This window comes from Microcebus murinus, chromosome X, assembly GCF_040939455.1.
Source record: "Microcebus murinus isolate Inina chromosome X, M.murinus_Inina_mat1.0, whole genome shotgun sequence".
In the NCBI taxonomy this organism is placed as follows: Eukaryota; Metazoa; Chordata; class Mammalia; order Primates; family Cheirogaleidae; genus Microcebus; species Microcebus murinus.
The window spans coordinates 5,889,898-5,917,888 of NC_134136.1; the positions used below are offsets into that span (position 1 = coordinate 5,889,898).

The 27,991-nt window shown below is 51.3% G+C and overlaps 2 protein-coding genes across 4 annotated transcripts in view; one reads left to right on the forward strand and one right to left on the reverse strand.

Annotated features, from left to right (window-relative positions):
- The window catches only part of NHSL2 (NHS like 2), a 259,324-nt gene extending 232,047 nt beyond the window's left edge, over positions 1–27,277 (forward strand). For 2 of the 3 annotated variants that reach the window (XM_075999427.1, XM_075999428.1), the window contains 3 exons: positions 12,503–14,818; positions 16,248–16,380; positions 17,554–27,277. In XM_075999427.1, coding sequence (XP_075855542.1) covers positions 12,503–14,818; positions 16,248–16,380; positions 17,554–17,875 — 2,771 coding nt within the window. In that variant the 3' untranslated portion in view covers positions 17,876–27,277. Of the gene's footprint in view, positions 1–5,610; positions 5,767–8,324; positions 8,453–8,746; positions 8,934–11,205; positions 11,338–12,502; positions 14,819–16,247; positions 16,381–17,553 lie in introns of all 3 variants that reach the window. The other variant, XM_012784336.3, reaches the window with a different exon arrangement.
- On the reverse strand, positions 807–5,452 carry RTL5 (retrotransposon Gag like 5). The gene is made up of 2 exons (XM_012784344.3): positions 1,825–5,452; positions 807–1,360 (listed from the first exon to the last, which is right to left on the reverse strand). Exon 1 carries the CDS (start codon positions 5,142–5,144, stop codon positions 3,453–3,455), a length of 1,692 nt encoding a protein of 563 aa, XP_012639798.1. The 5' UTR covers positions 5,145–5,452; the 3' UTR covers positions 807–1,360; positions 1,825–3,452.
- Positions 27,278–27,991: the final 714 nt, after the last annotated feature.

Below are 27,991 nucleotides of genomic sequence, written 5' to 3' on the forward strand. Positions count from 1 at the left end.
TGGAGTGGGGACAGAGAGAGGGGCTGTGTCCCCAGAGCTAATGGGTGGTTGAGGGGCTACAAAGGAGCCACTTGCACTAGCTGTCAACGTTGGGCCAGTGACTTCTCCTATCTCGGCCTCAGTGCCCTCATCCTTAAGATGAGGGGGAGGACAGTGCCTGCCCCCCCAGGAAGATTATCAGGATGGAGTAAGATCAGGGACGGGAAGGGCCTGGCACAGCACTCACAGCTAGTAAAGGCGCAGTGAGTGTTCCCACCCACTTCCCCAAGGGAAAAAAATTCATGCTGGGAAATTTGGGCAAATCCCAGAATGGGGTTCAGTTTCTCCTGCCCCCACAGTCTGGGAGCCGCCGTGAGAGCTTGCCCGGCCTCTACACGGACTGCTGGGGGATGTTTGTTTCAACAGTGTCCCCAGCGGGCTCACTGGCGTCCTGCAGCGCCACCTAGTGGCAAAAAGTGGGAGGGCCCTCCCCATGCACCCTGGGTGGCCTCCCTCCCTCCACTCAAAGCCCATGTGCTGTTGGGGAGGAGGGGGCGCTGTCACGGGAAGCAGGGAAGGCTGGGCCACCCACACTCCCAGTAGGTCGAGAACCGATTTTCAAGATGCCCAGCGCTTCTACTTCCCTCCTAACAATTTCTGCCATCCCAAACATACGCAGGTCCCTTGAGCCTCACTGGCCCTTAGTTTCCTCCTCTGAGGATTTCAAGACTTCAGGCTAGGGTGGCTTCAGGCAGGGGGCCTTGGAAGTACCTGATACCTATTGGGTACCTGTCTGCACTTGTTCAATAACCCAGAGAGACCCGATCTTCACACACCCTTTGTATTTTTATTGAGGAGAGAAAGCTTTAGCATACAGAGCAATTTCTTATTACCACGGCGCAGTAATGCAACAGCAACACATTCATCTCAAATGAGTCCTCGAGTCTCTGGGCGTCCTTGGGCTGCCTTCATGCCCCGCATGCACCCCCTCCCCCCACCCCTTTCAACCCAAGAAAACGCCCAAAGCCCATAGTTCCTCTTACAGCTCTTGTGGCTGTTACATCACAACAAATATTGAAGATTTGGGAAAAGGGGGAAGGGGGTCAAAGGGAAGCCCAAGCCCATCCTGACCCCAGAGGGCTGGAAACCAGCTCCCTGCTCATCCACTCTGTCCGTGGCTGAGGCTCTGAGGGTTCAGGGCCTCGGAGAAGCACCATGGGAACAGGCAGGGCCTGTGCTGAGGGTTCCCTGGAAGTAGGGGTGCAAGGCACCTGTCCTTCACAGTCCTCCACAGGGACAGCGTGTCGGCCATCAGCAAACAGGGTCCACAGCCTCGAAGAATAGCAGTTCCTCTTCTGGAATGCTCTCCTGAGGAAATAAGCTGGAAAACAGACAAAAGTTTCTTTACAAGGTTATTTACTCCTGCCCTCGTGGGATGGGGGAAACCAGACAACTGAAATGGCCAACAAATTAGGAGAATGCTTAGATAAATGATTCAGCATGCATGACTGCGCAGGTGGCAGCCATTTTAAATCCTGCTGATCCAGAGCAAAGCAGGATGATCTCAGCTTTGAGAAGACACGGCAAGAACACGCTAGAAAGAAAGGCAGCAATGTGTTCATAGTGCGTGCATCATGTGGTGGGACTCTGAACATTTGAGTTTTGTTGTTGTTGTTGTCCTTAAAGTTTTCTCTAGTTTCCCAATTTTCTGTAATGTTTATGCATTACTGTTCTCTTTGAAGAGGGATGGACATTTTTAAAAGGTAGCAACAGGTTATAGGAACCCAACGCCACTGATCCCCGGGGTTGAGAAACTAAAGTGATCAACAAAAAAGGGCATCTTACCTCCCAACGATGGATAGAGACCTCACCAGAAACCAGTCGGAGGACTGGGTTTCTCTGCGACTCCTCTTCCTCCAGCTCCTTCCTCTTGCCGCCAGGACCCAATCCTAAGGCTGGGCTGAGGTTATCTGTCACGCTCCAATCAGGAACAGAGGCTGGCCTGTTTCCCTCCCTCCGGCCACAGACATTTTGGCTGCACTTGCCCAGCTGCCAGGCACTGCGCAGAAAGTCCAGTGTCTGGGGGCACTTCAGGCTTGCCAGTTTGGCTGGCATTTTGTGGCCAGAGCTGACAGACTAACCGTGTGTTTTTCACTGCAGAAGCAGTGTTTTCTGGACCCAAGGCGAGCAGCAGGTCTCTTTACAAGGGCACCTGGGTTTGTACCCAGAGGTCCTACGAGTTCCTAGGAGGCAGTCACCCTCATATGCCTCACTGTCTAGTCAAAGCACAGCAGCAGGTCAGGGGTTGACCCCATTTGAGAGACATGAAGGAGTCCCGGCTGCAAGGCTGCAGTGGCTGCAGTCTCTGTAGGGCCAACCTTTCTCCCTCCTCTCAGAACTAAGGAATGCTTGAAGTCAAAAGGAGTTAAAGAGCAGGCCACGGGCCCTCCCTGTCTTTGGCTGTCCCAGAAGGAAAGGCCAGCTAGGCTTCCTCTGCAACCCCAAGGATGGAAAGTCTTCTAGAAAGACCTTTGACTGGGGGCTGAAGTCCAAGGCCTGGCTGGGGGAGGAGACCACCATTCCTAAGGAAAGAGTCACTCCTTACAATGGCAAACTGAGTTGTTGCTGCTTCTTTCTCCTCCTCCTCTTCCTCCTCCCCCACTCCCCACTGCCTACCCTTTGGACAACATCAAGGGAAGGGGGAGAGCCTGCAGTGCGGGGCACTGTCCACTAGGGACGCCCAGGGGCCAGTGTGGTCAGAGAAGGCCCCAGATCTGGCAAGCTGGTTCAAGGGCCCCCAAGTGCCGGAAGTGGAACTAGCTTACACAGTCAGCCAAGGACAAATCTCAGTCGCTCCTTTGACATGTGGCTTTGCACACTCTCACTGGACTAGATGTAGGGTCATCTTCCCGGCCCTTCTGCTGGAGCTGTGACATGAAATGAGTGGAGGCTTCTAGGTACCTTTCTGGATACCATCCTGCTCGCTGTGGATTACATCTAGTAACTGCCTCAGTGGCTTTAGGAGTTCAGTGTCCTTTGGTCACTGGGGCAGATCAGTGAGGCATTGGGTGAAGTCCTGGTGAGCCAGTCAGAGGATAAAACTGCAGAACACAGGGCAAATAAACGCAGGAGAGGTGAGGGTTAGGAACAACTAGGGGGGAAATACTAGAGGGCGACCAGTTCATTTATGGGAACAGGCCCAGAAACCTGCTCTCCAGCTGCGGGACTGCGCAGAGTACGTGCCAGGAGGGCAGCTCTTGCTCATCCCCCTTTCCCAGGTGGCCCTGGTCAGCCGCCTGCCACTCTGGTCTTGGTTGCGAGGCGGTCTGGAGTTCCGTAGGTGGTCTTCGGGTTCTGCAGGTCTAGAACACTCCCTTAAGTACTGGTCAGCAGGTGGGCAGGCGCGGCAGCAATAGCAGGGGTGGGGGACGCAGAAGAAGGGTGTGTTCCGCGTGGCCGTGTCGCCCCGGCACTCACACGCGGATTCGGCCACGGGCAGCTCGGTGGCCCCCCTGTCTCGGAGTGAGGCGGAACAGCACTGGGGGGCGTCTTCGAGTTTGGCGTTGCCCCAGGCGGCCCGCGCGGCGGGTGAGCGGCGGCGAGCTGTAGAATGGCGAATTGGTGCCGGGAAGGCCCTCCAGCAGCGGCACGCGGTTCTGGTTCCTCCGCCGGCTGGGCTGTACGATGGGAGGCGACGCGCCCAGGAAGTTTTCGGCATAGTTGCCACTTACGGGGCCAGACGTCTGCGATGACGCGTGGGCAAAGGTGGGCTCCATCTCCATCGGGTCGTCTAGGGCATCCTCCTGGGCCTCATCCAGGGGCTCCACCTCCTCCTCCTCCTCGCCAGACGTCTCCGCCATCCCCGGCTCCTGCCCGGGCTCCTGCTCTGGTTTCTGGCCCCCATCCTCGTCTTCATCGTCGTCCTCATCATTATTCTCTCCTTCATCCTCGTTCTTCCTCATCTCCTCCTCCTCCTCCTCTGCTTTCTGTTTCATCTCCTCCTCTTCCTCCTCCTTCTCCTCCTCCTTCATCTCCTCCTCCTCCTTCATCTCTTGCTGAAAAGCCCTCATGCGCCTCCGCGGGTCCTTGGGGCGAAGCCTGCGCCTGCGTGCCCCTTGGCCTTCATCCTCACTGCAGTACTCTTCCTCTTCACTGTCATCCTCATTCGGGCTCGGAGCAAAAGGGAAGAAGACATTGCGAACCCCAGGGAGCGGGATTGGCTTGGGGACGCGCACCTTTCTTTCTATCTCAACACATTCGAGAATCAGTTCATCCAGGTCAGCCATTTCAGTTGACCACAAGAGCTCCTTGCGGAAGAATTCCGACAGGCCTTTGAGGAATTGATTTTGGAGGCGGCTGTCATCCCAAGACAAGAATTGGGCCAGGAACTGAAAAGCATCTGCATAGCTGCCGAGGGTACAGTGTCCCTGCCTCAGCTTGCGGATGGCCTTTTTAGCCACACGTGGGGGGATGGGACCACAGAATTCCTTACGGATTTCATCCAGGAAGCGCGGGAAGTTGGCACGCAGGGGGCTTCCCTCCTGGGTGACTGAGATGGCCCAGTCCTTGGCTGGGCCAGCGAAAAAGGAGATGAGAAAGGCCACCCGCTCGGCGCCCCCGGGGAAATGATCCTCGTGGTCAGCTATGAAGGTCTCGAGCTGCATCAGGAACTCGGCCAGGTAGACCGGGTCTCCCGAAAACGGCTCGATCTCAGGCCGCTCCAGCGGTGGCAGAGGGGCCTGCGGGGGCGGCTCCTTTGTCGCGGGCGGGGGCACCGCGGGCGGGGGCGGGATGGGCAGCAGAGGAGCGTCGCTGGGCCCGTCCGGGGTGCTGCAGTCCTGGATCACGTTAATCAAAAGATCGTCCGAGACGTACTCGGGCTCGGAGCGAGCGGGAGGCCAGCACAGGAAGGGCAGCTCTCCCTCGGGCATGGCGTCGATCTCGCTGAGCGGGAACTCAAAGTTCTCCTCGGCAAGGACGGGCACCACGGGCACTGGCCAGCGGATGTAGCTGGAGACATTGCCGCGCAAGGAATTAACCTCAGCCAGGGCTCTTCCGAGCTGGAGGCCCAGATTGGCATTCTCCCCGCGCAGAGCATTTAACTCTTCCCGCAGGGCTACGTTGGCCATGCGGAGGCTATTGAGGTTTCCTGTCGCCTCGGACATTTTGACTGGCTCAGGGACCCTGGGTCTCGGGGCGGGGGATGCGGAGCGAGGGCGGCGGGAGGAGGCCGAAATGAGGCGGCGGGCGCGGGAGAGGCCGGGCCACACCCACCGGGGCGAGCACGGAGGGCGGCGCGGGGGACCGAGGACCGAGCAGCGCGGCCCGGGGCGCGTTACCTCGTCGCGGGGCCGAGAGGCGCCAGGCGGAGGGTGCGGGCGACTCGGGCGGCGGCGGTGGCGGTGGCGGCGGCGGTGGGGCGGCTGGGAGGACGAGGCGGTGGGACCTGGAAGGAACCGACTGCGGCAGGATCTGTCGAGGAAAAATCTTGCGGCCGGCGCTTGCCCGCCTTTTAAGCGCAGCGCGGCTGTCCCCCGCCCGCGGGGGCGGGTCCCGGGAACCGCGGGCGCCCACTGGCCGCGGCGCGCCGCCCCCTCGGCTGCGCCTCTCACTCACTCTCTCCTTCCCTAGCTGCAGCTAACTCGGGTCGGGAAAATGCGACAGCGACTGCCCACTCGAGGTCGTCATGGCGACAGCCAGTGAACGTGTTCCTCTCCTCGGGCAGGCCCCCGAGTGTAGAGGAGCTGCTTCGCGAGGCGCAGCTCAATCTCCAGAGCCTGTTGCAAGGTACCGAGAGGGAGGGGGGCTGCGGCCGGAGCCCAGAGGCGACATGCGCAGCGGCAGGAGGGAGGCAAAGAAGAAAGAGGACCGTTTAAAACCTATCAACAAACAGAGCACACAGTCTCCATCTTTCGCCTTTCAGACTAATGATTCTAAAACAGTCTGTTTCCAGCGCCCCCCGCCCCCACTTTTTCATCTCTGTAGTCCGTGGGGAAAACAAGGACAGAGGCCAAGGCCGGACAGTGGGTCAGGCCATTCACAGAGAGCTGGGGGGGCAACCCCCACATTCCCTTCCAGCCCTCCTCTTGCCACATCGCCCACGCCTTTGGACTCCTGGCACCGGAAGACAAACGGGCCATCTGCACAGCCTCCCACTCTGGGCTTCACTCACTCTGCTCTTACAGTAACTTGGTCCCCATGCCTCATGTAGCTACTGCCTCACCAGAGCAAGCCCCATACACAGCACCCAGAGGTCACCCGGGTCGCCCTCCTAACCAGACTGAGCTTCTTGATTTAAAAAAATCACATCTCTGGCGGGCGCGGTGGCTCACGCCCAATCCTAGCACTCTGGGAGGCTGAGGCAGGAGGATCGCTCAAGGTCAGGAGTTCGAGACCAGCCTGAGCAAGACTGAGACCCCCATCTCTACTAAAAATAGAAAGAAATTAATTGGTCAACTAAAAATATGTACAAAAAATTAGCTGGGCATGGTGGCGCAAGCCTGTAGTCCCAGCTACTCGGGAGGCTGAGGCAGAAGGATTGCTTGAGCCCAGGAGTTTGAGGTTGCTGTGAGCTAGGCTGACGCTACGGCACTTTAGCCCAGGCAACACAGTGAGACTCTGTCTCAAAAAAATAAAGAAATAAAAATAAACAAAAAGATAAAGGAATTAGCCGGACAACTTTTAAATTAAAAAAAACAAAATCACATCTCTGACTCCCCTTGGGTTTCCAGAAGCACTTGGTACAGGGCGGGATCCCCCAAGAGGTGCTCAGTGGATGTTAAATGTGAAGAGAGGTCTTGTCAGCACCCGTGTACCCACCAACAAAGGTTAACTCTAACGGAGAATAGAAAACTGCCGATGGGCCACCAACTGGACTACAGCCATAACTCCCACCTCCCTGCCAGGGCAGTGGTGACCTTAGAGAAGCGAGATGCCAAAGGACAGCATAGGCCTTGTGTTCAGATAACAGAGGAGCTGCCATGCAGAAAAAGAGAGTCGGTCTGTTTTATGTTGCTGCCACGGCAGAATTAGGACCAGTGGGTGGAAACCCGGAGGGGCAGATTTCACCTCCAGATAAGGAAGAACTTTTCTGACACACCTGATAGCCCCAACTGTCCCTAGAGGGAATGAGCTGCCTTGGGAGGGAGGGAGCTCCCCTTCCCTGCGGGTGTGCGCGCTGGGCATGCAGAAGCACCTGGAAGGGCTGCAGAGGAGGGACTGTGGGCAGAATGGGGTGTTGGACCACGGAACCCTGAGAGCAACCTTGACTTTCTATGATTCTAAGAGAGTCTTTGTTCAAATTATACATAGAGCGTGGACGTTTGCTTTTTACTCTCACTTTCTTTGTTTATTCATCGAATTCATCCTTTTAGTCGAACCCATTCAAATCTTACGCATCCTTCTTATCACCCGACGATGCCTTTGAACTTCTCCCTCTTCTATGCTGCTACCTCCTCCTTCCCTCTCCCTCCCATTTGTCCTCCTAGACCTGGCCTCACCCGCAGTGGGACTAAGGCACAGGGAACCAGGCCTGCAAAGGCTCAAGTAAGAATTCTTGGCATCCAAGAGAGAACTGCAGACGGGACATCGCAGGGCAGACCTCCTCTTGCTTCACTCCTGTCATTCCCCTGGTAGGCTTGCAGAAAACCTGAAGAGCCGCAGGGCTTCCAAGAGAGGACCTTGCAGTCTAAACTATCAAAAGGTATCTGCTTCCCGAGTCTCTTCTCCAAGTTGAGCACTTACGGTGGGGGCCATGGAGAGAAGGACTTGGTCCCCAAACCAGCACGGCTTGAATTTTTTCACTTTCTTTGCTCTTCGGCCCTCACAGTGCTGGGAAGCAGGCACTTTTCCATTTCTGAATCCATTGGCTCAGGCTCTGGGAAACAGCCTATAGTAAGAATGCAAGTCAGGGCTGGGCGCGGTGCCTCAGCCTGTAATCCTAACACTCTGGGAGGCCGAGGCAGGAGGATTGCTTGAGCTCAGGAGTTCGAGACCAGCCTGAGCAAGAGTGAGACCCCGTCTCTACTATAAATAGAAAGACATTAGCCAAACAACTAAAAATAGAAAAAATGAGCCGGGCATGGTGGCTCATGCCTGTAGTCCCAGCTACTCGGGAGGCTGAGGCAGGAGGATTGCTTGAGCCCAGGAGTTTGAGGTTGCTGTGAGCTAGGCCGACGCCACGGCATTCTAGCCCGGGCAATAGAGTGAGACTCTGTCTCAAAGAAAAAAAAAAGAATGCAAGACGGGCCTGGCGGCTAGAGCAGGAGCCCCAGCTCATGGTCCTTCCCAAGCCCAGTGCTCAGCCGTGGGCCCCTAGAGTGTGTCTCCACTCTGCTATTTTTCAGAAGAATATGAGGAACAGTACTCGGAGGCCAGACTTCTGGGGCAGACCTTCCGCTCTTCCGATGAGGCCCCTGAGCCCACCCCCAGCCCAAGGCCCCAGTCTGCCAGGCGTCTGGAGTTTGTGTTGATGGTGAGTTGCCTCTTGCCCCTCCTGGGAGAGCCAGCGTGCACCCAGGGACAGGAGACCTCAGGCTGCTTACTACGTGGCCCACTGGAAGCTGCTGCTCACCTCTGCTCACCGCAGAGCGACCCTGAGGCCCGACCGGGATGAGCCCCGCGTGGCAGGTGCCTGGCCTGGCAGCCCGTCCGCGCCCTCCTGCCTCCCAGACGGAGCCTCCGACCACCCTGTCTAAACAGCCGTCCTGCGGGCGCGGCTCATCGCCAGGCAGGAGCACACCCTTTCCATCACCTTCTTTCCCAACAGCCTACAAAACGGCAGCTGAGCGACAATGAGACCACCACCCAGGGGGTGAGGGCCCCCGAGGCCTTGCCTACCGCAGCCGACAAGCAAAGTGCCTGGAGTAGCCCCTTCCCTCTGCCCGTCCTAGAGGAGAAGCGGTGGCCTCAGCCTTGCTCCACGCAGTCTGACATTGTGCCCATCAACGTCTCTGGTAGAGTTGCTCAGCGCCACCTCTGTCCGCTTCCCTCCGCCACCACCGACCATCCTCTCTGGTGCACTGGGTGCTGGGGGAGGGAGTGCGGCTTTCTTTGCTACTGGCTCGCCCTGCGCTGTCGCGGTCATGGCTCTCGCCGGGGGACAGAGGTAGGAAGAGGGGGCTCTGGCTGCTCTTTCTTCACTCCCTGCTGGCATTGCCGCACTAACTGAGCCCACGTGATAGCAAACAAAGTTTCCTTAACTGAAAGCTCCAAAACTTTACGAACTTGTGTGTGCTTCCGAGGATATGTGGAAATTGAACGTTTGTGAGTGAGTTGTATTTGGGTCACAAAAACACAACTTCTTGTGCCCAAAGCCAGACTTGGAGTACACCAATAGGATCCGGAGGGGGCTAGAGGGGTTCAGAGTGCTGGTGGTAAACGGGAGGGTCCCACCCAGGCACAGGCCAGGGGCCTTGTGGCACTTGCACTAGACACTGGTCTTCTAGCGAGGTGGCCTCCTCAACTTGTTTGGCAAGTTTTTCAAGAATACAAGTAGTGGAAAGGTACTAAGGCCAAAGACACCAAAAGGGGACCCAGTACAACCTTGAGAGAGGGGAAGATGATGTACACAGCCCAGCTGGCGGTGGCTCTGGGGACGGGTGGCACACTGTACCATGCCCGTTGCTAATTCATGCTCCACACTCCACAGGCTGTAAGGGGAAGAGGAGGGCCAGTCATTTTCAGAAGGAGATAGGGCCAGTGACCTGATGAAACCAAGACCTCAGTAACCCAAAGGGACCAGAGGGACCATTCGAGCTAGCACCAGCCCATGCTATGCTGGAAAATGCTAATGAAGACGATAAGGACAGCTCTGGCCACATGTGGCAATGGTCCCTGATATGGGGTCAGCCACTGCCACTGGCGTCATCTCAGGAAATCAGAGACAGAAAACAGAGCCCACGGCTTAGGGAGATGTACCAGGAGGAGTAAGGGCTGATAAGGAGAGACTCATAAAGTGACGTTGGGTGCTCTCTGTCGAAATGTCTCTGTTACTCTCAAGGAGGCTGTCCCTGGGGTTTGCCCACAGAGCCTCTTGCTGGGGGTGCATGTACATTCGTGGCCGTGTGGCCAAGGGGAAGGGTCTGGTTAGCCAGCTGCTGAATGAGACCCAGGGAGGGGAACTGCATACCTTGCCCCGTGGGCCTGGGCCACCCTGACTGCCCCAGTCATTTCCCAGGAGCCAAAGACTGGCCCAACACTTTAAGAGAAATCGAGCTCAGGCCGGGCACGGTGGCTTACACCTCTCATCCTAGCACTCTGGGAGGCCCAAGGGAGGAGGATCACTCAAGGTCAGGAGTTCAAAACCAGCCTGAGCAAGAGCGAGACCCTGTATCTACTAAAAAAAGAAATAAATTGGCTGGAAAACTAAAAATATATAGAAAAACTGAGCCGGGCATGGTGGCTCGTGCCTGTAGTCCCAGCTACTCGGGAGGCTGAGGCAGGAGGATCACCTGAGCCCAGGAGTTTGAGGTTGCTGTGAGCTAGGCTGACGCCACGTCTCTCTAGCCCAGGCAACAGAGTGAGACTTTGTATCAAAAAAAGAGAGAGAGAGAGAAATAGAACTCATTCGCCACACTGCAGCCAACTGTGATATAATGTCACCAGGTGGCTATGGGCACCTGGATGGTGGGGCACAGTGGGGCAACTTCTTGGAGACAGGGGCTTCACCTGGCCCACATAAAGTCTCTCTCTGAGAAAAAAAGAAAAAAAATAATGAGAAAAGGCTAAAAAAATTTTAAAAAGAGAAAAAAAATAAAGGCTGTCTCTGAGAAAAGATCACAGTCAAGCAACATCTAGTCTCAGCCCCTCACCCCTCGATGATGGCTCTCGCCCCTGGCCCTCGCCCGTGGCTGTACGTATGAATAATCACCTGAGAGCTTCTAGAAAATACTGCTCCCTGGACGCTACTCCCAGTGATTTAAGTGTTTCTGGAGTGAGGTCCAGGTATTGGAGTTCCAGAAGCTTCCCAGTTGACTTTGCTACGTAGCCAGTGTTGAAAACCACTGCCCCAGTCCACCTAAGACTTGCAGGTGACCTGGATGTGGCCTGTGGAAGCCGGCACGTGTGCCAGGGCCAAACTGGGAGCGATGGAGAAGCGCCACCTGCCTTGGACCCTGTTCATGCTCATCGCTACTGCCATCATCCCTTCTCTCTGCCTCGGGCCAATTTCCACTGTACTTGAAACAGAAACCGGGATGCACCCAAGTGTCTTTATTTTGGCTACAGGGCAGCAGTTTGATAAACATGCAAGTTTGCGACACTCGTTGTTTAACACAGAGACAGCCGTGAACCCTAAGTCCACCCTGAGGCGGAGGCGGACCATTATTGGATTCTCTAACTTTTCCCAGCGAGACCAAGGTGACCCCACCACAGCTGATCCCCCAGTCCCCTCCTCTTGCCCACTCCCACCTTCCTGCCACCCACGTGGTACTGTGGTGACGGGGAACAGGAATAATTCAGGGACGGGTGGGGGAGGCTGTGGATGTCCTGAAAAAGCCAACATGGTGATTAAGAATAGCCAGAGACAGCAGCTGATTATGGAGGGCAGGTCTCCGGGGCTAATAAATCCATTACGTTATTTTTTCCCATCATAAGTGTAACATAACCAGATGTGCCGAATTTAGGCAAATACATAAGGGGGGAGGAATGATTGCTAAAACCATCGTGTTAACAGAACCATTGCTACCATTAAATGAACGCCATTCAAAGAGCAGAGAGATACCAGAGAATATGAGTCTGGGCCTCTCTGCTTACTGACCATGAGGCCTGGGCCAAGTTTCCTAACCTCTCCGAGTCTCAGCTTCTTCACCTGTAAATTGGGGTTAATGATACCGATCCAGTAGAGTTACCGTGAGGATTACAGTCATTGTACGTAATTTGCTTACCATGTGCCTGGTACATAGCCGGTGTTCAACAAATGGTGACTGTTATTATAAATGATCATAACAATAGTAGTAATAATAATGACATAGCAGTCATAGTTGTTTGTATATATGAGAAAACCTTTGGGGATTTGGAACATCTGAATGGTTTCCTCACATCTGTAGGTTCTCCTAAGTCTCTTATGTTGCAAAGCCTAAAAATTGAAAGGTGCCAGAAATGCAACCAGACTCTCAACTTTCCAGCTCGGGCATACTCCAAAGTCACTGCTGGAGCTGAAAGTCACACAGTGTTGTCCTTAGTTCGGAAGCCTCTGCTCTCATCTCCGGATGGATGAACACTGAGGTCTGTGATGGTTTCATGAGGCTGGGGTGAAAGTATGGGAAACACCCAAGGCAGTCCCATGTGACACTTCAGCTCTAAAAGGAATACTCAAAGCTGGACAATTCAAGGGCGCCCTAGGACTCACTGTGGGGTGATGGGAAAGGACCCAACTTCCCTCATCCATGGAAAGGAAGAACCAAGGAATTCTGACCAAGCCATTGCCAGATGCTTCTTGGCAAAAAGTTGGCGCTCCCATCTCAGAACAGCTGATGGGGGACCCCTTGCGGCACCGCTAACGTTCTGTGTTTCCTTCCTCCAGGTCACAGCACCAGCCCAGCAGGCAGTGTGGCCCACTCTGCCACCTCCAACATCAGGCCCAGTCACTCCGTTCTGGAAGGTCTTCATGGAAGAGTTGCAGTTGGTCAGGAAGCTCGGTTCCCAAGTGTCACATCGCCAGTACTGAGAAATCCTTCGAGTGAGCCGGAAGAACCTCCCCAGGCACGGAGTGGCCCAAACCCTCCTGGTATGGAGAGTGTGGGGATGGTGTACAGCGTCCCCAGTTCCTGCAACGGCCCCACAGAATCGACGTTCTCCACTTCCTGGAAGGGAGATGCTTTCACCTACATGACTCCATGTGCCACCAGCCAGAGAAACCAAGTCAATGACAACGGAAAACATCCTTCCTCTGGGAATTCTTGGGTCTCTCTGAACACACTCCCGCCTCTGGTTCCTAAGGAGGCTGCTACCCTGTTTGTCACTCGTGATAACCCAGCAGGATGCAGTGGGCTAACTGGCTACTCCGAGCACCCTACTCAACGGAGGCAAGTACCGGAAAGACCCTCCAAGATTGGCCTTCTGCCCGGTGCTACCTCAAAGCTGGAGACAGGCCCAGGCGGGGCCGGCCGATTCCGGGAACGGTCGCTGTCTGTGCCCACAGACTCGGGCACCACAGCTGTGGACTATGACAAGGAGCAGAAGGCCAGTGAGGCCTGTGCCATGCCTTATGCCAGTACCGGTTCTGAGGGCAGCAACAGTGCTGACAACATCGCCTCCCTCAGCGCCCGGCAGGAGGCCCAGCACCGAAGGCAGAGGTCCAAGAGTATCTCACTCAAGAAGGCCAAGAAGAAGCCCTCCCCACCTACGCGCAGTGTCTCCCTGGTCAAAGACGAGCCAGTCCTCTTGCCGGAAGGGGCATCTGCGCTACCCAAGGACCAGAGGCCCCGGAGCCTTTGCCTCTCCTTGGAATACCAAGGACATCACTCGTCCCACCCAGATGCTCAGGGTCACCCAGCTGTGCCAACCCTCAAAGATCCAGAAGGTACACAATTCTCCCACCACTGGTATCTTACTGACTGGAAGTCTGGTGACACCTACCAATCCTTGTCCAGCTCCAGCACTGCCACTGGCACCACGGTCATTGAGTGCACCCACGTTCAGGGCAGCTCAGAGTCTCTTGCGTCCCCTTCCACCTCCAGAGCCACTACACCTTCCCAGCTCTCCATCGAGGTGGAAGCCAGGGAGGTGTCCTCCCCAGGAAGGCCCACCGGACTCATGTCACCCTCCAGTGGCTACTCCAGCCAGTCAGAGACACCAACACCTACTGTCTCCATGTCCTTGACCCTGGGCCACTTTCCCCCTGCAAGCAGCAACGTCCGGGTACGTCCGGTGGTACCAGAGAGGAAGTCGTCACTACCCCCAACATCACCAATGGAGAAACTCCCCAAGTCACGGCTATCATTTGACCTACCACTGACCCCTTCAACCAACCTGGATCTGTCTGGGATGAGTATCTCCGTCCGAAGCAAAACCAAGGTGAGCAGGCATCACTCAGATACAAATTTCGGGGCCAAGCTGGCCCAGAAAACTAGTCCCAACCAGCCGATCATGCCCATGGTTACTCAGTCTGACCTACGTTCTGTCCGCCTGAGGTCAGTCAGCAAGTCTGAGCCGGAAGATGACATCGAGAGCCCTGACTACACTGAGGAAGCCAGAGCGGAAGAAGTCTTCACCTTGCCGGAGAGAAAGATGAAACCTCCCATAGCTGAGAAGCCTCCGCTGGCCCGAAGACCTCCAAGCTTGATCCACAAGCCACCGTCTGTCCCCGAGGAGTACCCACTCCCTTCGCCTACCTTGACTATAACCCCCAAGGGCTCAACTCAACACGGGAGACCACTCTCTCAAGACAGCTACACGGTGGTGCGGAAACCAAAGTCCTCCAGCTTCCCCAATGGCAGAAGTCCAGGCGAGGCGACACCACCCTCGTCTGCCGTTTTCACGCCTTTTGCCTGTTCCTCTGGTGCTTTCTTCTCAGGAACCCAGCAGCCTCCGCAGGGAAGTACGGAGGACGAGGGCCCCAAGGTGAGAGCCCTGCCTGAAAGAATTAGCCTCCAGAGCCAAGAAGAAGCTGAGAGAAAGAAAGGCAAGATTCCACCGCCTGTGCCAAAAAAGCCCAGCGTGTTGTACCTGCCTCTGACCTCGCCCACAGCCCAGATGGAGGCCTACGCGGCAGAAGCCAGGCTGCCCCTCAGCCCCATCATCACCCTGGAGGAGGACGCCAAGTGTCCCCGCACCGGGGATGGTGAAAGGGCGACTTCAACTCCACAGGCTGACATTGAAAAGGAGGCAAGCCCTCTGGGTTAGTAAACTGTCCCCTGGATTTGTTTCCATCACAGGAGAGACAGGGGTGACAATGGAGTGCCCGAGACAGAAGCAGGTGCCCCAGAATGTTTTCCCTGATCCCAGGAGGACCGAGGCAGTAGGGGGCACCTCTTGAGGGTTGGGTTAGTCTATATGGGAACCATGGGTCGGCCTTATTCCTCTTGGGATCAGGACTGACCCGGGGCAGATCGCCAAGGTCAAGTTTGGGCCAGTCTACCCTGGAACCCCTAGTGCTGAGTTAATGAAATCCAACTAGGTCCTAGCACCCTGGGACTTCATGATCCCATCTGCCTAGCCAGCCATGCCTCCTGGGGCCCAGGGACAACTTCTTCACCTCCCTGTACAGTACTTTTCATTCGCTGCACTGAACTAAGTTTCCTGGGGACTCAATGCCCCCTAGACTGAGTTCACCACCAGCAGCCTTTCCTCGTGCCTTCCAGAGGGAAGGGAGCTCACTTTCTTGGGTGGTTTGAGGCTAGCTCTCTTCCAGGAACCAAAAAACCAGGCTAATGTTTCTCATCTTTTCTTTTTCTGTCTCTTTTTGTTTTAATTGTGGTAAAATACACATAATATAACTTTTACCATGTTAACCATGTTGAAGTGTGCAGTTCATTAGTGTTAAGTACGTTCACATAGTCGAGTAGTTGAGCAACCAACTTCCAGAACCCCTTTCATCTTGCAAAACTGAAACTCTATACCCAGTAAACAGCAGCTCCGCTTTGCCCCTCCCCCCAGATTCCTCCCTGGCAAACACCGTTCTCCTTCCTGCGTCTATGAATGTGACTACTCTAGATACCTCATTTAAGTGGAATCATATAGTATTTTTGTGTGTGTTAGTGGCTTATTTCACTTAGCTTAATGTTCTCAAGGTTCATGTATGTTTCTCATCCTTCTTGGAACCCGTAACACCAAACATCAAAATCTCGTGGCCTTCTATAAGCTGATTTGAACTTTTGGTATAAGTCAATTTGTGACTAACACAAGCAAATCAAAGCCACAGGTAATTTTAGCATATGCCTCCTCAGATGCCACAGGCTCTCTCTGAGATTCAAAGAGGTCCCACTCGCACCCGCTAGGTGAGAGTCACTACTTGAGATCTCTCTCAGCTCCTTGATTTTTAAAAACGATGCACCACATTTAAAGTAAGAGAATTTTCGGGCTGCCTGTTGCAATGACAAAGGCATGAGAGAACAGGGACCCTGGCCCATCTTCACTGCTCACTCCACCTTGGGCAAATCATTAAACTTCTGAACTTCATGTTCCTCCTCTGCAAAATGGAGACATTCAAAATCTCCACCCTGCTGCCCATCCAGAGTTGCTTTGAACATTCAATGAAATAACATATGAGAATGTGCTTTGTCCTGTCTTTTGGGGTCAAAGTCATTCCTTCTGGTTCTTATGCCTAGGGAGTTCGGTGGAACCAAGTACTGAAGAAAAAAGTTTAATCAGTGATAAAACAGCCGAATGGATTGCGGAGGACGACGATGACGTTTTTGTGGCTTCACGCACAACTGAAGATTTATTTACTGTGATACACAGGTCTGGACCATTTTCATTAATTCTAATTACAATTGCCTTCCCTTTTTCTACTTAAAGAAAAACTCCTACCTCTAAGCAGCCAACTGGAGGCCAGGTGAGGTGGCTCACGCCTATAATCCTAGCACTCTGGGAGGCCAAGGGAGGTGGATCATCTGAGCTTAGGAGTTCGAGACCAGGCTGAGCAAGAGTGAGACCCCCGTCTCTACTAAAAATAATAGAAATAAATTAGCTGGACAACTAAAAATATATAGATATATATAAAATTAGCCAGGTCTGGTGACACATGCCTGTAGTCCCAGCTACTCGGGAGGCTGAGGCAGGAGGATTGCTTGTGCCCAGGAGTCTGAGGTTGCTGTGAGCTAGGCTGACACCACGGCACTCACTCTAACCTGGGCAACAGAGTAAGACTCTGTCTCAAAAAAAAAAAAAATGTATTGTAACTGGAGACTAAATTCAGATAACGCACATATATGAGTGCAGTCCAGAGCCTCCCATCTCAAATTCACCGACATGGTTGGGTGAAGGGGAGGAGGGTTGGGGGAAGGACCAGGTGCTAAGTGAGAGGCCCCTCGTCTCCTAGCAACCGCTTGGCCTATTGTGGCTCCATCTGCTCTCTCACAGCTGTCTACAGTCAGGGACATTTAACCCTTCACAGAATTTCTTGTACCAAAAAATATTATCAGGAGGTGAAGTGGGGCACCAGGCAGTATATCAAAGCAGGAACTTGGGCAAAGGAGGACCAGATGGGGACCCAGTTATTGAATAGGGGCACCAGTCAGGGGCTCAGTGACAAGAAAACTAGAAAGAGCCCAGTTATTGGAGCCGGAGCACTAGTTCAGAACCAGACCGTTCTCCAGGTTGTCCTGGTTCAGAGTCACTGAGCTGCTAGCCTTGATTCCTAAAATTTGTCCTTGGTCCTAGCACCTGAGCAGGCCCGAGCCTGCAGGCACAGGCCAAGTGACTCCAGCTGTGGCCATTGAAAGGCGTGTGGGGACAGAGGACCCAACAAGGAACTCTGAGGACATAGAGGTGAGGGAGAAGGCCAGTCAATACGACTGCTTGCCAGGCCGCTGCACGGCCATTCTCAGATCATGTCACTAGCGTGGACATCTGTGAAGCATTGGCAACCATCTGCTGCGTGAATTCACTCAAACCAAACTTTCTCTTATTTAGGTCCAAGAGAAAGCTCCTCGGCTGGAAGGAGCCTGGTGAGACGTTTGCCTGCAGCAGACAGAGCTCCCACTCGCCGATAAAGAACACAGCCGAGTCTCCGATCAGTGAGTCAGCTGCCACCGCAGGGTCGGGCGGCAGTGCCAACCTAGATGCTGGCAGAAATGATGATTTCAAGGCCTTGCTGCAGAAGAAGGGAAGCAAGGCAACTCCGAAATCCCGCCCCTCAGCAGCCGAACTGCTGAAAACCACTAACCCACTGGCTCGGAGAATTATTGCACAATTTTCAAAAGACTATGACACCACTGATAACCCCAGTACCTAAGCCCTGGGTTCAACAAGAGGGGTTTACTTACTAAACTTGGGTAGAGAAGGGGAAAGAGAAAAGGCTTTAAAAAGGAACCTTGGGAATACGACAGAGCCTACATTTCTATCACATTAACTCGCACTCTGGATGGCAGGAGAGAGGCCACTTCATCTAGAGCTAAAGTCATCAGGCACTTAATCATCTCCACACACTTTACATTTTCATACTTACGGTCTTGCCTTGACCGACTCCCGAGTTTCTTCTTATTTCCCCCAGTGGTGCGCACTAAGAAGTTCTCAGACGTGAGGGTGCATGTGCCACCGTTTCAGTCAATGACCCGGCTGCTCCACCCCTGGCTCCTGTCCCTGAGGGGCGCAGTGTGAGAGCAGATTGGGGGCTGCCAAACCTGGGGGACATAGGGTGCCATTTCTGATAGCTCCCTTTCCTGGGGAGACCCTGATGGCCCTGTGCGGAGGTACAGAAAGACTCTAATGCCTCCTCAGCCACAGTTTAACTTCCCCTCCACGTATGAGAGGTTTGCAAGTGTGCACTTATTTCAGCATGGGGTTGATTGGATGGCTTTTGTGGTGCAAAATATGAATGTGACTCTGTCCTGAAACTTCATGCCTTTTTCAGCTTGATTGTCTACACGGAGATCAGGGTGATGAGTTTCAATAAACATATAGAGCCCCCCCCACCCCCATTAGTTAGAAAAGGCCTGGACCAGGTTGCTTTGGATGAACCAAGCTCAGCCAACAAACAAGAAAGACGGTCATTTGTTCACTCAGATCTAGCCAAGGTAACTCGCGCGTGCGCCTCGAGATCCTTCAAGTCTGTCAACAGCGGTAGCCAGGATCCGTGCCCAGCTCGTGCTGTATTCTAAGAACTCTCATTTCATTTGCATATACCACTCATTACAGGAAGTAATTAGCAGAAGGAACAGCACCATCAAAGGCTCGAGGAAGCTAGAAAGTAAGTGCACCTTGCCCCTCACCATTCAGTTCAGATCGTGGTTTGTGGTTAGTTTTGTTCCAAAAACCAAGAACATTTAAACTAAAAGGATCTATCCAAAATCTAAAAGGCAGCCTTGCAAGTTGCTATGGCCCATAACACCAAAAACAAAGGGCTACTTTTTGTCATTTAGGTTCTGCTGTTTGATCAACTTTCAGTTAACTGTGCTGGAGCACAGTGTAAGACTTGGGGAAATGGGACGCTGAAAGATCTCCAGAACAGCCACTGCGATCCCTCTGTCCCCAAAACTTATAGGCGCTGACTATTCTTGTCAGCTCAGTTTCCTAAGCAGAGCAAGAGCAGTGATTCATTTGATTTTCATATGCCTGATTTCTGAGAGGTTGAGAGGAAGACAGACAAAGCATTGAACAAGGAAAACCTGCTGACCAGTGATGGCAAGCTAATTGTCTACCATCCCAAGAGGCAAGAAGAGAAGTCAAGTGCAGTTGTAGCCTGCCTCACAAAGAAAGTTTCCCGACCCCTTCCTATTTCACCCCATTGGTCAACCTCCTGGAGGACGCAGTAAGAGTTCCAGAGACAAGCAGATCTCAATTTCACCAATGAGAAGCAAGCTCTTAGCTCAACTGCCCACGCTCCAGCCAGACAGCAGCTGAAAACCAACACCGAGTACTGAGAAGATTAGGGCCTGTCACGCAGAGAAGCTCCAGGCCTAGGCCCTCGGTTGGTACAGTTCTGAACTCGAGACTTCTGGGAACAGGCCAGGCCTACCAGCTCCCTTGCAATCAGCAATTCCTCTGATTTAGAAAGAAACCACTTAAAATAATAAACAGCTAGCGAAAGCCCAGTTAGTTGCTTTTGAAAGTATTGGAACTACTTGGTTTGAAGGTCTTCAACAAATATCATGGATTTTTGCCTGAAATAAAATAGATTCATCCCTGGCCTTAGTTTATATATGAATTCTACCTTGCCTGCCCCAGACTCAGAGTTCCAAACGACAGAAACATGTTCCTCTGTAGGGAAATGAAGGAGTGTTTGTGCTTTTACTTAACAAAAGTGAAAGGCTGCCAGGGCCTGCTCCTTGGGAACCGTTACGACTAGCTGAACTCTAAAGCCGAATATGGGACTCATAGTGTAGAACTTGTTACTTCTGCTGATTTTTCTGGAAGCTTCTTGCTTACTACTTGTAGTGGGTTGTGCCTCTCCCCTCATCTTGCTACCTCTGGAGGTTTCCCCCAATATTCTAAAGCTGAATGCCCAGACACTTTTCTGTGTTTCAGTTACCTTGATTCTTGCTTTCTTCTACAACACTCTATGCCCCGAATCTTTAGTACGTCGTCACTATAGCCCTCAAATGCCCAGTGGTGTTCCCATTAGCACAAGAGGATTTGGGGCAGAGTGTACCGTCAGAGATAACATTTGGGACTGGAAATATGTATTTGATATTTTGCAACAGGTGGACCTAGTCCCAAACAACCAAACTGTGAAACTTCTACCAGTCATTGATTAACAGAACCCCAATCACCTTTCCTGCCCCTAACGCTCCACCTCTCTCCTGCCCTTGATTATTGCAACACCAACTCTCTCTCCACCCAGGCACTTACCACAATGTCTGCTGCCTTCTGCAGCCACTCTGCCAAGACTGGAGGAGAGAGGCTGAAAGCCCCTCTCGGGAAGGCTTGCAGAGAACCTACTGCTATGGCTAGTACTAGTACGAAGAATAATGATAATACTTTTTAAAGGTGGAATGGAGAAGAGGTTCGAGTGAAATGAAGTTGGGCCCCAGGAGGTCAGCTTCCATTTTAAGTTGGTCCTAACCCCTTTTTCCCCTCTGATTCCAACCAACAGTAGCAGATGGCCCTGCTAGACTGACTTCCATCCGCTCAGAAATAGAGTGAGCCAGCCCCAGGAGAGGAGGTTAATTGGTAACTTAAGGTGCTTTGCACTTGGTAGGTATTCAGTACATGTTTGTGGTTCAAATATTGACGGGAGAGAGCAAGTTATTCTCAGTACAGCAGCAAGCTTGGCTGGTGTCTCCTCTTCTCTGCTTGTACTACTTGGCCCACTGCAGCCTCCTCCGCCTGGGCCTCCCACCTGGCCCCAACTTGTTCCTCGGCCCCAATTCCCAGGAACTGCATCCCTAGCCGATGGCTCACCCATAAAGGAGGCGAGACAACAGGTGGCAAAATAGTTTCCATCAGCTTAATCACCACAAATTGACCAGCTGATCTGGAGACATGACCTTGAACGTGCAAAGACAGAGGAGATCCTACCGAGCTCTTCTAACGAGCATTTCACCTGGCATCCATGTCAACTGTCTAGACAACATAGACACGATTTACAGTCTCCCTGTACCTGCGGTCTCAGCAGACCTGTCCGTGCACCTGCCCTCTTCCTCATAAATGAACGAGTCGGGAAAAAGACGAGTTCATGCTTAGCGCTCTGCGCCTCATTCATTCAGCCTTCCGTTCTCATCCAGTCTGTGACATGATGGTGAGCTTTCACTTTCATATGATTTGCCAGGGCCAGGACTAGGGTGAGGCGAGCGAGGCGCCTAGCGTGTGCCACATGCAAGGAGGTGCCCAGTCCCAGGGCCGTGCAAGTGCCTTACCCTCGTCCCAGCCCTGTGATTTGCACTCCGTAGAGTAATATGTTTAGCTTCTCTTCCTATGAACAAGTATAGTCCCTCTGATTTGGGGGGGTAACTCCCTGTCTGTTGTTGCACCAAATGTCTTCTTGCTATCTACTTTTCCATTGCTCTAAGCCTTTGTATGCCTATGCGTTAAAGCAGGGGTCCTCAAACTTTTTAAACGGGGCCAGTTCACTGTCCCTCAGACTGTTGGAGGGCCATTGGAGAGTGCGGCGCACATTCCACACATGCGCACTGTGGGCCCGGGATGAGTCAGCTGCTAAGCAGGACAGGCAGCGGTGGCAAAAACACCGGCAGGCCGGATAAATGTGCTAGGCGGCCCGCAAGTGGCCCGCGGGCTGTAGTTTGAGGATGCCTGCTAAAGAATCTTTAATAGTATCAGAAAAAAACAGCTGATTTCTAAGTCACCTGCTCCGAGTGGTAACTTAGCACCCATTTCAGTAGGAGTGCCCACAGGGACAGTCCCCCAGCAAAGTAGTGAACGAGTGGGAGGTCTGTCACCGTGGTCCTGTCTCCTCTTTCTGTTCCATTCTCCCCACGCCTCACTTCCCAGCACCAACTCTCCTCAGTGCCTCCTACTTTGTTCTCCTCCTCTCTAAGAAAAACATGCTCTCAGGAAAGGGAAGAATGCATTTACTATGAGATTATGGCTTATGCTTAATGCTACCTCTTTTGAGGGTCACTTGCATTTTAACAGGGGAAAAGCCTTAAGCCAAAGGAATGAAGTTCTACTTGCAGAATGATAGGCATCGACTAGTTGTAGAAGTGTATTTTTCACCACAGAAAGGCCAAATTCTCTGATGGCTAACTCCAGAATATAGAAAGTACCTTAATCTCCTGGAATCATTTTAGTTCATAGCTGATGGTCAGTTAAATTGTCCTGATACACAGTGCTATTCAATATGGTTACTACCAAGGGACTCTCAGAAATGGCTACTAAAAGCCACTGAAAAGGCCTAGATCATTCATATTGTACATTACCATTTTTACATAAGTGGAATTAATACTACTTAACCATTTGAGTAAAAGAACACAAGGATATAAAGAGTTTGTGAAAATGTGTCCTGTTTGTGAAAGGTGAAACTGTCCTATCCATGTCCGATCAATGTCAGTCGTCCGGTATTGGTGGTGATTATTAAACTTGTTGGAGATACAACTTTCCTGAACACAAGACTTTGCTTCCCCCACTTTATCTGTTAGGGGCTGTCACTTCAGCTTGGTGTGAGAATGAGACCATTTTCAGCTATGAGTGATGAAGATATTAGGGATTTAAAAGGACAAGAGAGTGGGAAATAGGTACAAAGAAGTGCCTTTGTCAAAGGGCAACAAAAATTATAATGATTCAAATAATGGTATGAAATAAGCAAAGTTTTAGCATACTTTGAAACAGATTTGTAGAAGAATACAGTTGCAAATGCTCGTAGACACACATTTGGGGTGTTTTTAATAAGTTTAGCGAAAAGAAATTTGCATGAGTAACATTAACTAGGTACATACTTTTGTTCAGTAAAGCCCAAAATCTAGGGCAGTGGTTGTCAAAGTCCCGGAACCAGTAATGGCAGCATCCCTGGAGAGTGTGTGTGTGTGTGTGTGTGTATATGTGTGTGTGCGCGCGCGCACGTGCACATTCCAGTAACGTTACTCTTGAAGCCACTGAATCACTACAATAGCCACGACTCTCCAAGCGATTCCAACCTTTCCCCTTGTTCTGGCTGTCATTACAGTGATCAGCCTCTGGCCAAGTGGTATATACTATCATCTTGGTCGGGCGTACGTTTGTTTGGTTTTCAGAAATTGTCAGATTGAATCAACCACTTGCTCAACCTGCAAAACCTTTGATTGGACTTAACCAGCACATCTGGCCTGGTTTGGGTTAAATTTTTTTTTAACTCACAAATGAGAAAAGGGAAAAGTGTTATGTTTGTTTGGTATTGCTAACTCTTAAATGCCTGTCTTCACCAGGGTGGCTGTTCTCCAGGATGGCTCTGGCAGAAGTAGAATATATTTGATTTTAAGATTTTGCCTAAATAGTGGAATTTGATAGCAACAGACTCAAAAGAAAATCTGACCTGGAACAGCCAGTTAACCCTCTCAGCTCCTTTGTAATGCCAAGCTTTATAGAAATTTATTCCTTACATGGTCTTGCTTTTTTTAATGTCCAATTTTATAAAATGTTATGCATGCAAATGCAGCATTGTGCTCATTGTACAAGTCACCTCAAACTCATTCCTTCCTCTGTATGTATGATGGTGAAGAAATATCAATGTGTATGTTCTGAAGTCTCCTGATGAATTGTAAATTACAAACCTTTCCATTAATTTTTAAATGAGATGTGTTTACTCTGGCTAGTAGTTAAAATTTTATTCTTTTTATTATATTTCATTGCTACTTTTTTCTACTGACTCCAAAGCTTACTTTGGAGAATATTTCTTATTTCTAGATTGTTGTATTTATCTGATTTCTATATTTATCCGTAGTCACAGAATGTTAGAGCTGAAAGGGACCAACCTCTCTTGTTTCGCAGATGAGGAAACTGAGCCCCAGATAGGTCAAACGACTTGTATATGATCACACTGTGACTCAGTGGCAGGGCCAAGCCTCAACTCCGGTTCTCCTGCCTCTGGGCCCAGTGTGTTTTCATTTAAAGCACTACTTTTATAGAAGACCCAAAGCTGACTTCTACATTTATGACACATGAATTTCCCTGTTATTTCAGTGAACTATATGCTTTAAGGAAAAATGTCCAAGAGTTCTTTAATTCATGAATCCAAAGACAAATATGATTTTCAGCTTAGAAACATTTGTTTCCCTTCAAATTCAATATATGTGCCCTACGTTGTATAATGGATATTTTACCTAAAAGTTGTGTGAAAAACTGGATCTTTACAGATCAAATTCCATTTTTCATCTGGGAAGTGTCCTATGTAAGGGAATCTTCTGGTGACTTCTTTTGAAAAACCAAGATTCCTCTTGTCATTGTCCCTTAATGTCTCTATTTTAGTGTGAACTTTTGTATTTGGTGTTTATTTAAAGTAGGACAAACCAATATTAGCTTTTCTAGAATCTACTTTAACCTTCTCTTCGTAATCTTTATTAAAAATTTTCCAACTGTTAGATGCTTATGAGCTATCCAGTTGTGTTCTAGAATTTCACCTGGCTTGATATTTTGTCAATCCCTGGGCTCAAACTCCATCTCCATCCTATTAAATAACAACAGAATTCCCTCATCAGTACTAAGCCCTGCATGCAATCTCTTTTCCAGAATATTCTTTCCCTAATGTTTCTTAGTGTGGCTCTCTTTTTGGCTATTCTCGCATACCTCACTATTCTGCAGAGTTGCAGGCGTGCACCTTTAGGGCTGTGCTAGTCATATTGAGTGGTATTTCCAGTTATTTCCATTGTTCCCTTGTTGCTCCTGGACCTCCTCTGGTTTCCCTTTTCAGGCGTGCTCAGAGGCTTCTCACTGGAGAGTGCTAAGATTTCCCCCATCTTATAGACAAGAGATTGACGAACTCTGGAAAGGGCCAGACAGTAACTATTTTAGGCTTGTTGGGCTGCATGTGGTCTCGGTTGCTGCTGTTTGTTCATTCATTTGTTTTACAACCATTGGATAATGTAAAAAAAAAAAAAAAAAAACCTTAGCTCATAGGCCATGCAAAGCCCCAGCCTGACCCCCAATCCAGACTGTCTTCTGGGACAGGCATGTCTGTGACCTGCTGCATGTGGTGACTGGGCTGTGTACAGGGGCAGCCACTAGTCTTCAGTAGGGTGCCCTTCATTCTCTCCCTCTCTTTCTCTCCCCCCCCCCATTACTAACTACCTCAGTGTAGAAACCCTCATTCTTTTCCCCAGCCCACCTATTCTTGTTATCCAATGTGCCTCTGCTTCCCTGGGTCTGGGGTAAGCTGGTAGGAAAGAATGGATTTCTGAGTTTTCTTATTTCTTTCGTCCCATCATTGCTCCCTCAAAATTGTGGTTGGGGACCCCTGCCACAGTCCACCCTGTACTACTTTCATGACTTTAGGACGATTATTGGAAAGTCTGATGGCCCAGGCCATAAGATTCCAGTCCAGCCTACGATTTCCTAGGGAAATCACCAGCTTTTTTATTCCAAAGGCTGGTTTTAAACCCAGAATACAGATCAGTCCATTTTCTAATGCAGTTTGGACTTGTTCTAGACGCAGCAGTCAGCCCTGGCAAGAAAAACCAGTGAGGTGCAGAAGGCGCTCTGTGCCCACAGTTTTTCCCTGCTCCTGGGATGGGCTCTTGGGATGCCCCGTGCACCACCACGGCCAGGGAGCACTCGGCACCCACCTCCTCCTGTTTTCTGAGCCTCTAGAAGGATTCCCTAAAGCTTCTTCACGTCCATCTCCATCCTGCTCCCAGCTCCACCCCTCGTGCTACTTGGGAGTCTAAAGCTCAGATTCACATTTTCTTTTCTTTTTCTTTTTTTTGAGACAGAGTCTCACTCTGTTGCCCGGGATAGAGTGAGTGCCGTGGCGTCAGCCTAGCTCAGAGCAACCTCAAACTCCTGGGCTCAAGGGATCCTCCTGCCTCAGCCTCCCGGGTAGCTGGGACTACAGGCATGCGCCACCATGCCCAGCTAAGTTTTTCTATATATATTAGTTGGCCAATTAATTTCTTTCTATTTTTAGTAGAGACGGGGGTCTCACTCTTGCTCAGGCTGGTCTCGAACTCCTGAGCTGAATCGATCCTCCTGCCTCGGCCTCCCAGAGTGCTAGGATTACAGGCGTGAGCCACCGCGCCCGGCCGGGATTCACGTTTTCACATTCGCTCGGATAAACACTGGGGGATGCGAGTGGGTGAGGTGTGTGTGACTTTGGTTTCTCCACCGTGCCCAGCGCCCAGTGCCCTCATCGGTTCTCTGGTCCAGGTCCAGATCTGATGGGACTGATCAAGAAGACGGGGTGGTGGGGGCTCCTGAGACATTTCCCCTTCTTGTCTTTTGAGACCTGCTTCCCGGTGGCTTGGCATTTGCTGCCTCTTCCCCAGGGAGCCAATGGGAGGAAAATCCTCCGTGGCGGTTGCAGGTGGACCCACACACAGAGAGCTAGGACTTCAATTCCATGTGGCCTCAGTCACAGACCTAGCTCTCAGGCTGCAGCCTTTCCTAGCTCAGCACGTTGCTTCTTTAAGGACCTTCAGTTTGATTTCTGTCATTTGAGCCCAGGGATCTACTCACTTACTGAAATGTACATTTTCAAAAGTCAGAGACAAATCACTTTCAGGACTTCCCTATTTAAAAGCATCCGTGAGACAGTTCCTTTCTGCCTTCTGTTTAGGATTTCCAGAATTAGGGACGGAAAACAGGCTTGTGCCTTGGATCCAGAAACAGTGAAAATACTACACTTGCCAAGAGCGAGCTGGGGAATGGGCATTGGCCAGTCCTAGCATGCAGAGCTGGGGATGGACTTTTGTTAAATTAGCACTTACCCTTCAGTGCTTACTGAGTGCATTTAAGAAAAATAAGGGAGACAGGAATTTACAGACCAATACCGTAAACTGGAAGGCAGTCCCCCCAGTGATGAGAACGTGCCCCTGTATAAAAATTTCAAGAAGCAGCAGAAACAACGAGAGATCACGATCCCAGTCTTTTTAGGGTTCCAACGCAAAACGGAAGGGAGCCCTCTGCGGGGTGATGATACAAAGGGTTTTTCTTGTCTTTCTTTTTTTTAAGACAAAGCATTCCTTACTGGCTTGCTACCAGCAATCGACTGTATTCTTTATATAGCTAGAGCTGTTTGTGTCTTCTTAAAATAAACTTTTTCTGTTAAAATCGTTTTCTGTTTCACCCTCTGGTTTTCATTGTAGCAATGGTGCCTTTATTCAGACACGAAGCCCACTTGGTGAGCGTGTTTTACTGACCGCACGCGTGGGGGCCCACACACACTGGATTTGATGCTCACAAACTCCTGAGAGCCGGCCGGGCGCCGTGGCTCACGCCTGTAATCCTAGCACTCTGGGAGGCCGAGGCGGGAGGATTGCTCAAGGTCAGGAGTTCGAAACCAGCCTGAGCAAGAGCGAGACCCCCGTCTCTTCTATAAATAGAAAGAAATTAATTGACCAACTAAAAATTGACCAACCTCCGCCCACTCCAGCCTCCCAAAGTGCTAGGATTACAGGCGTGAGCCACCGCGCCCGGCCTCTCTTCCTCTTCTTATAAAGCCATCAGTCCCATCATGGGGGAGCAACCACAGTGATCTTTCAAATCCTAATTACCTCCCAAAGGCCCGACCATCAACATATGAATTTGGGGATTAAGTTTCCAACATGAAATTTGGGAGACGCATTCAAACCACAGCAATGTCACTGTGCCCTAAGTTGGTGAAGCTTTTAGGAATTGACTCACACTAACCAAACTCACCAAAGACATGAAGAGAGAGTACACTTTTCAAGCGAAGTTCCTAAACGGGAGGCGTGGGGGCTGAATTGAACCTGTACACATCATCTGGACTACACAATGTTATTTGTCAATTTTTTTAAAATTTCTAATA

Bases quoted from the DNA above. Each gene is read 5' to 3' on its own strand.
- RTL5 (XM_012784344.3), bottom strand. From the start codon at position 5,144: ATGTCCGAGGCGACAGGAAACCTCAATAGCCTCCGCATGGCCAACGTA.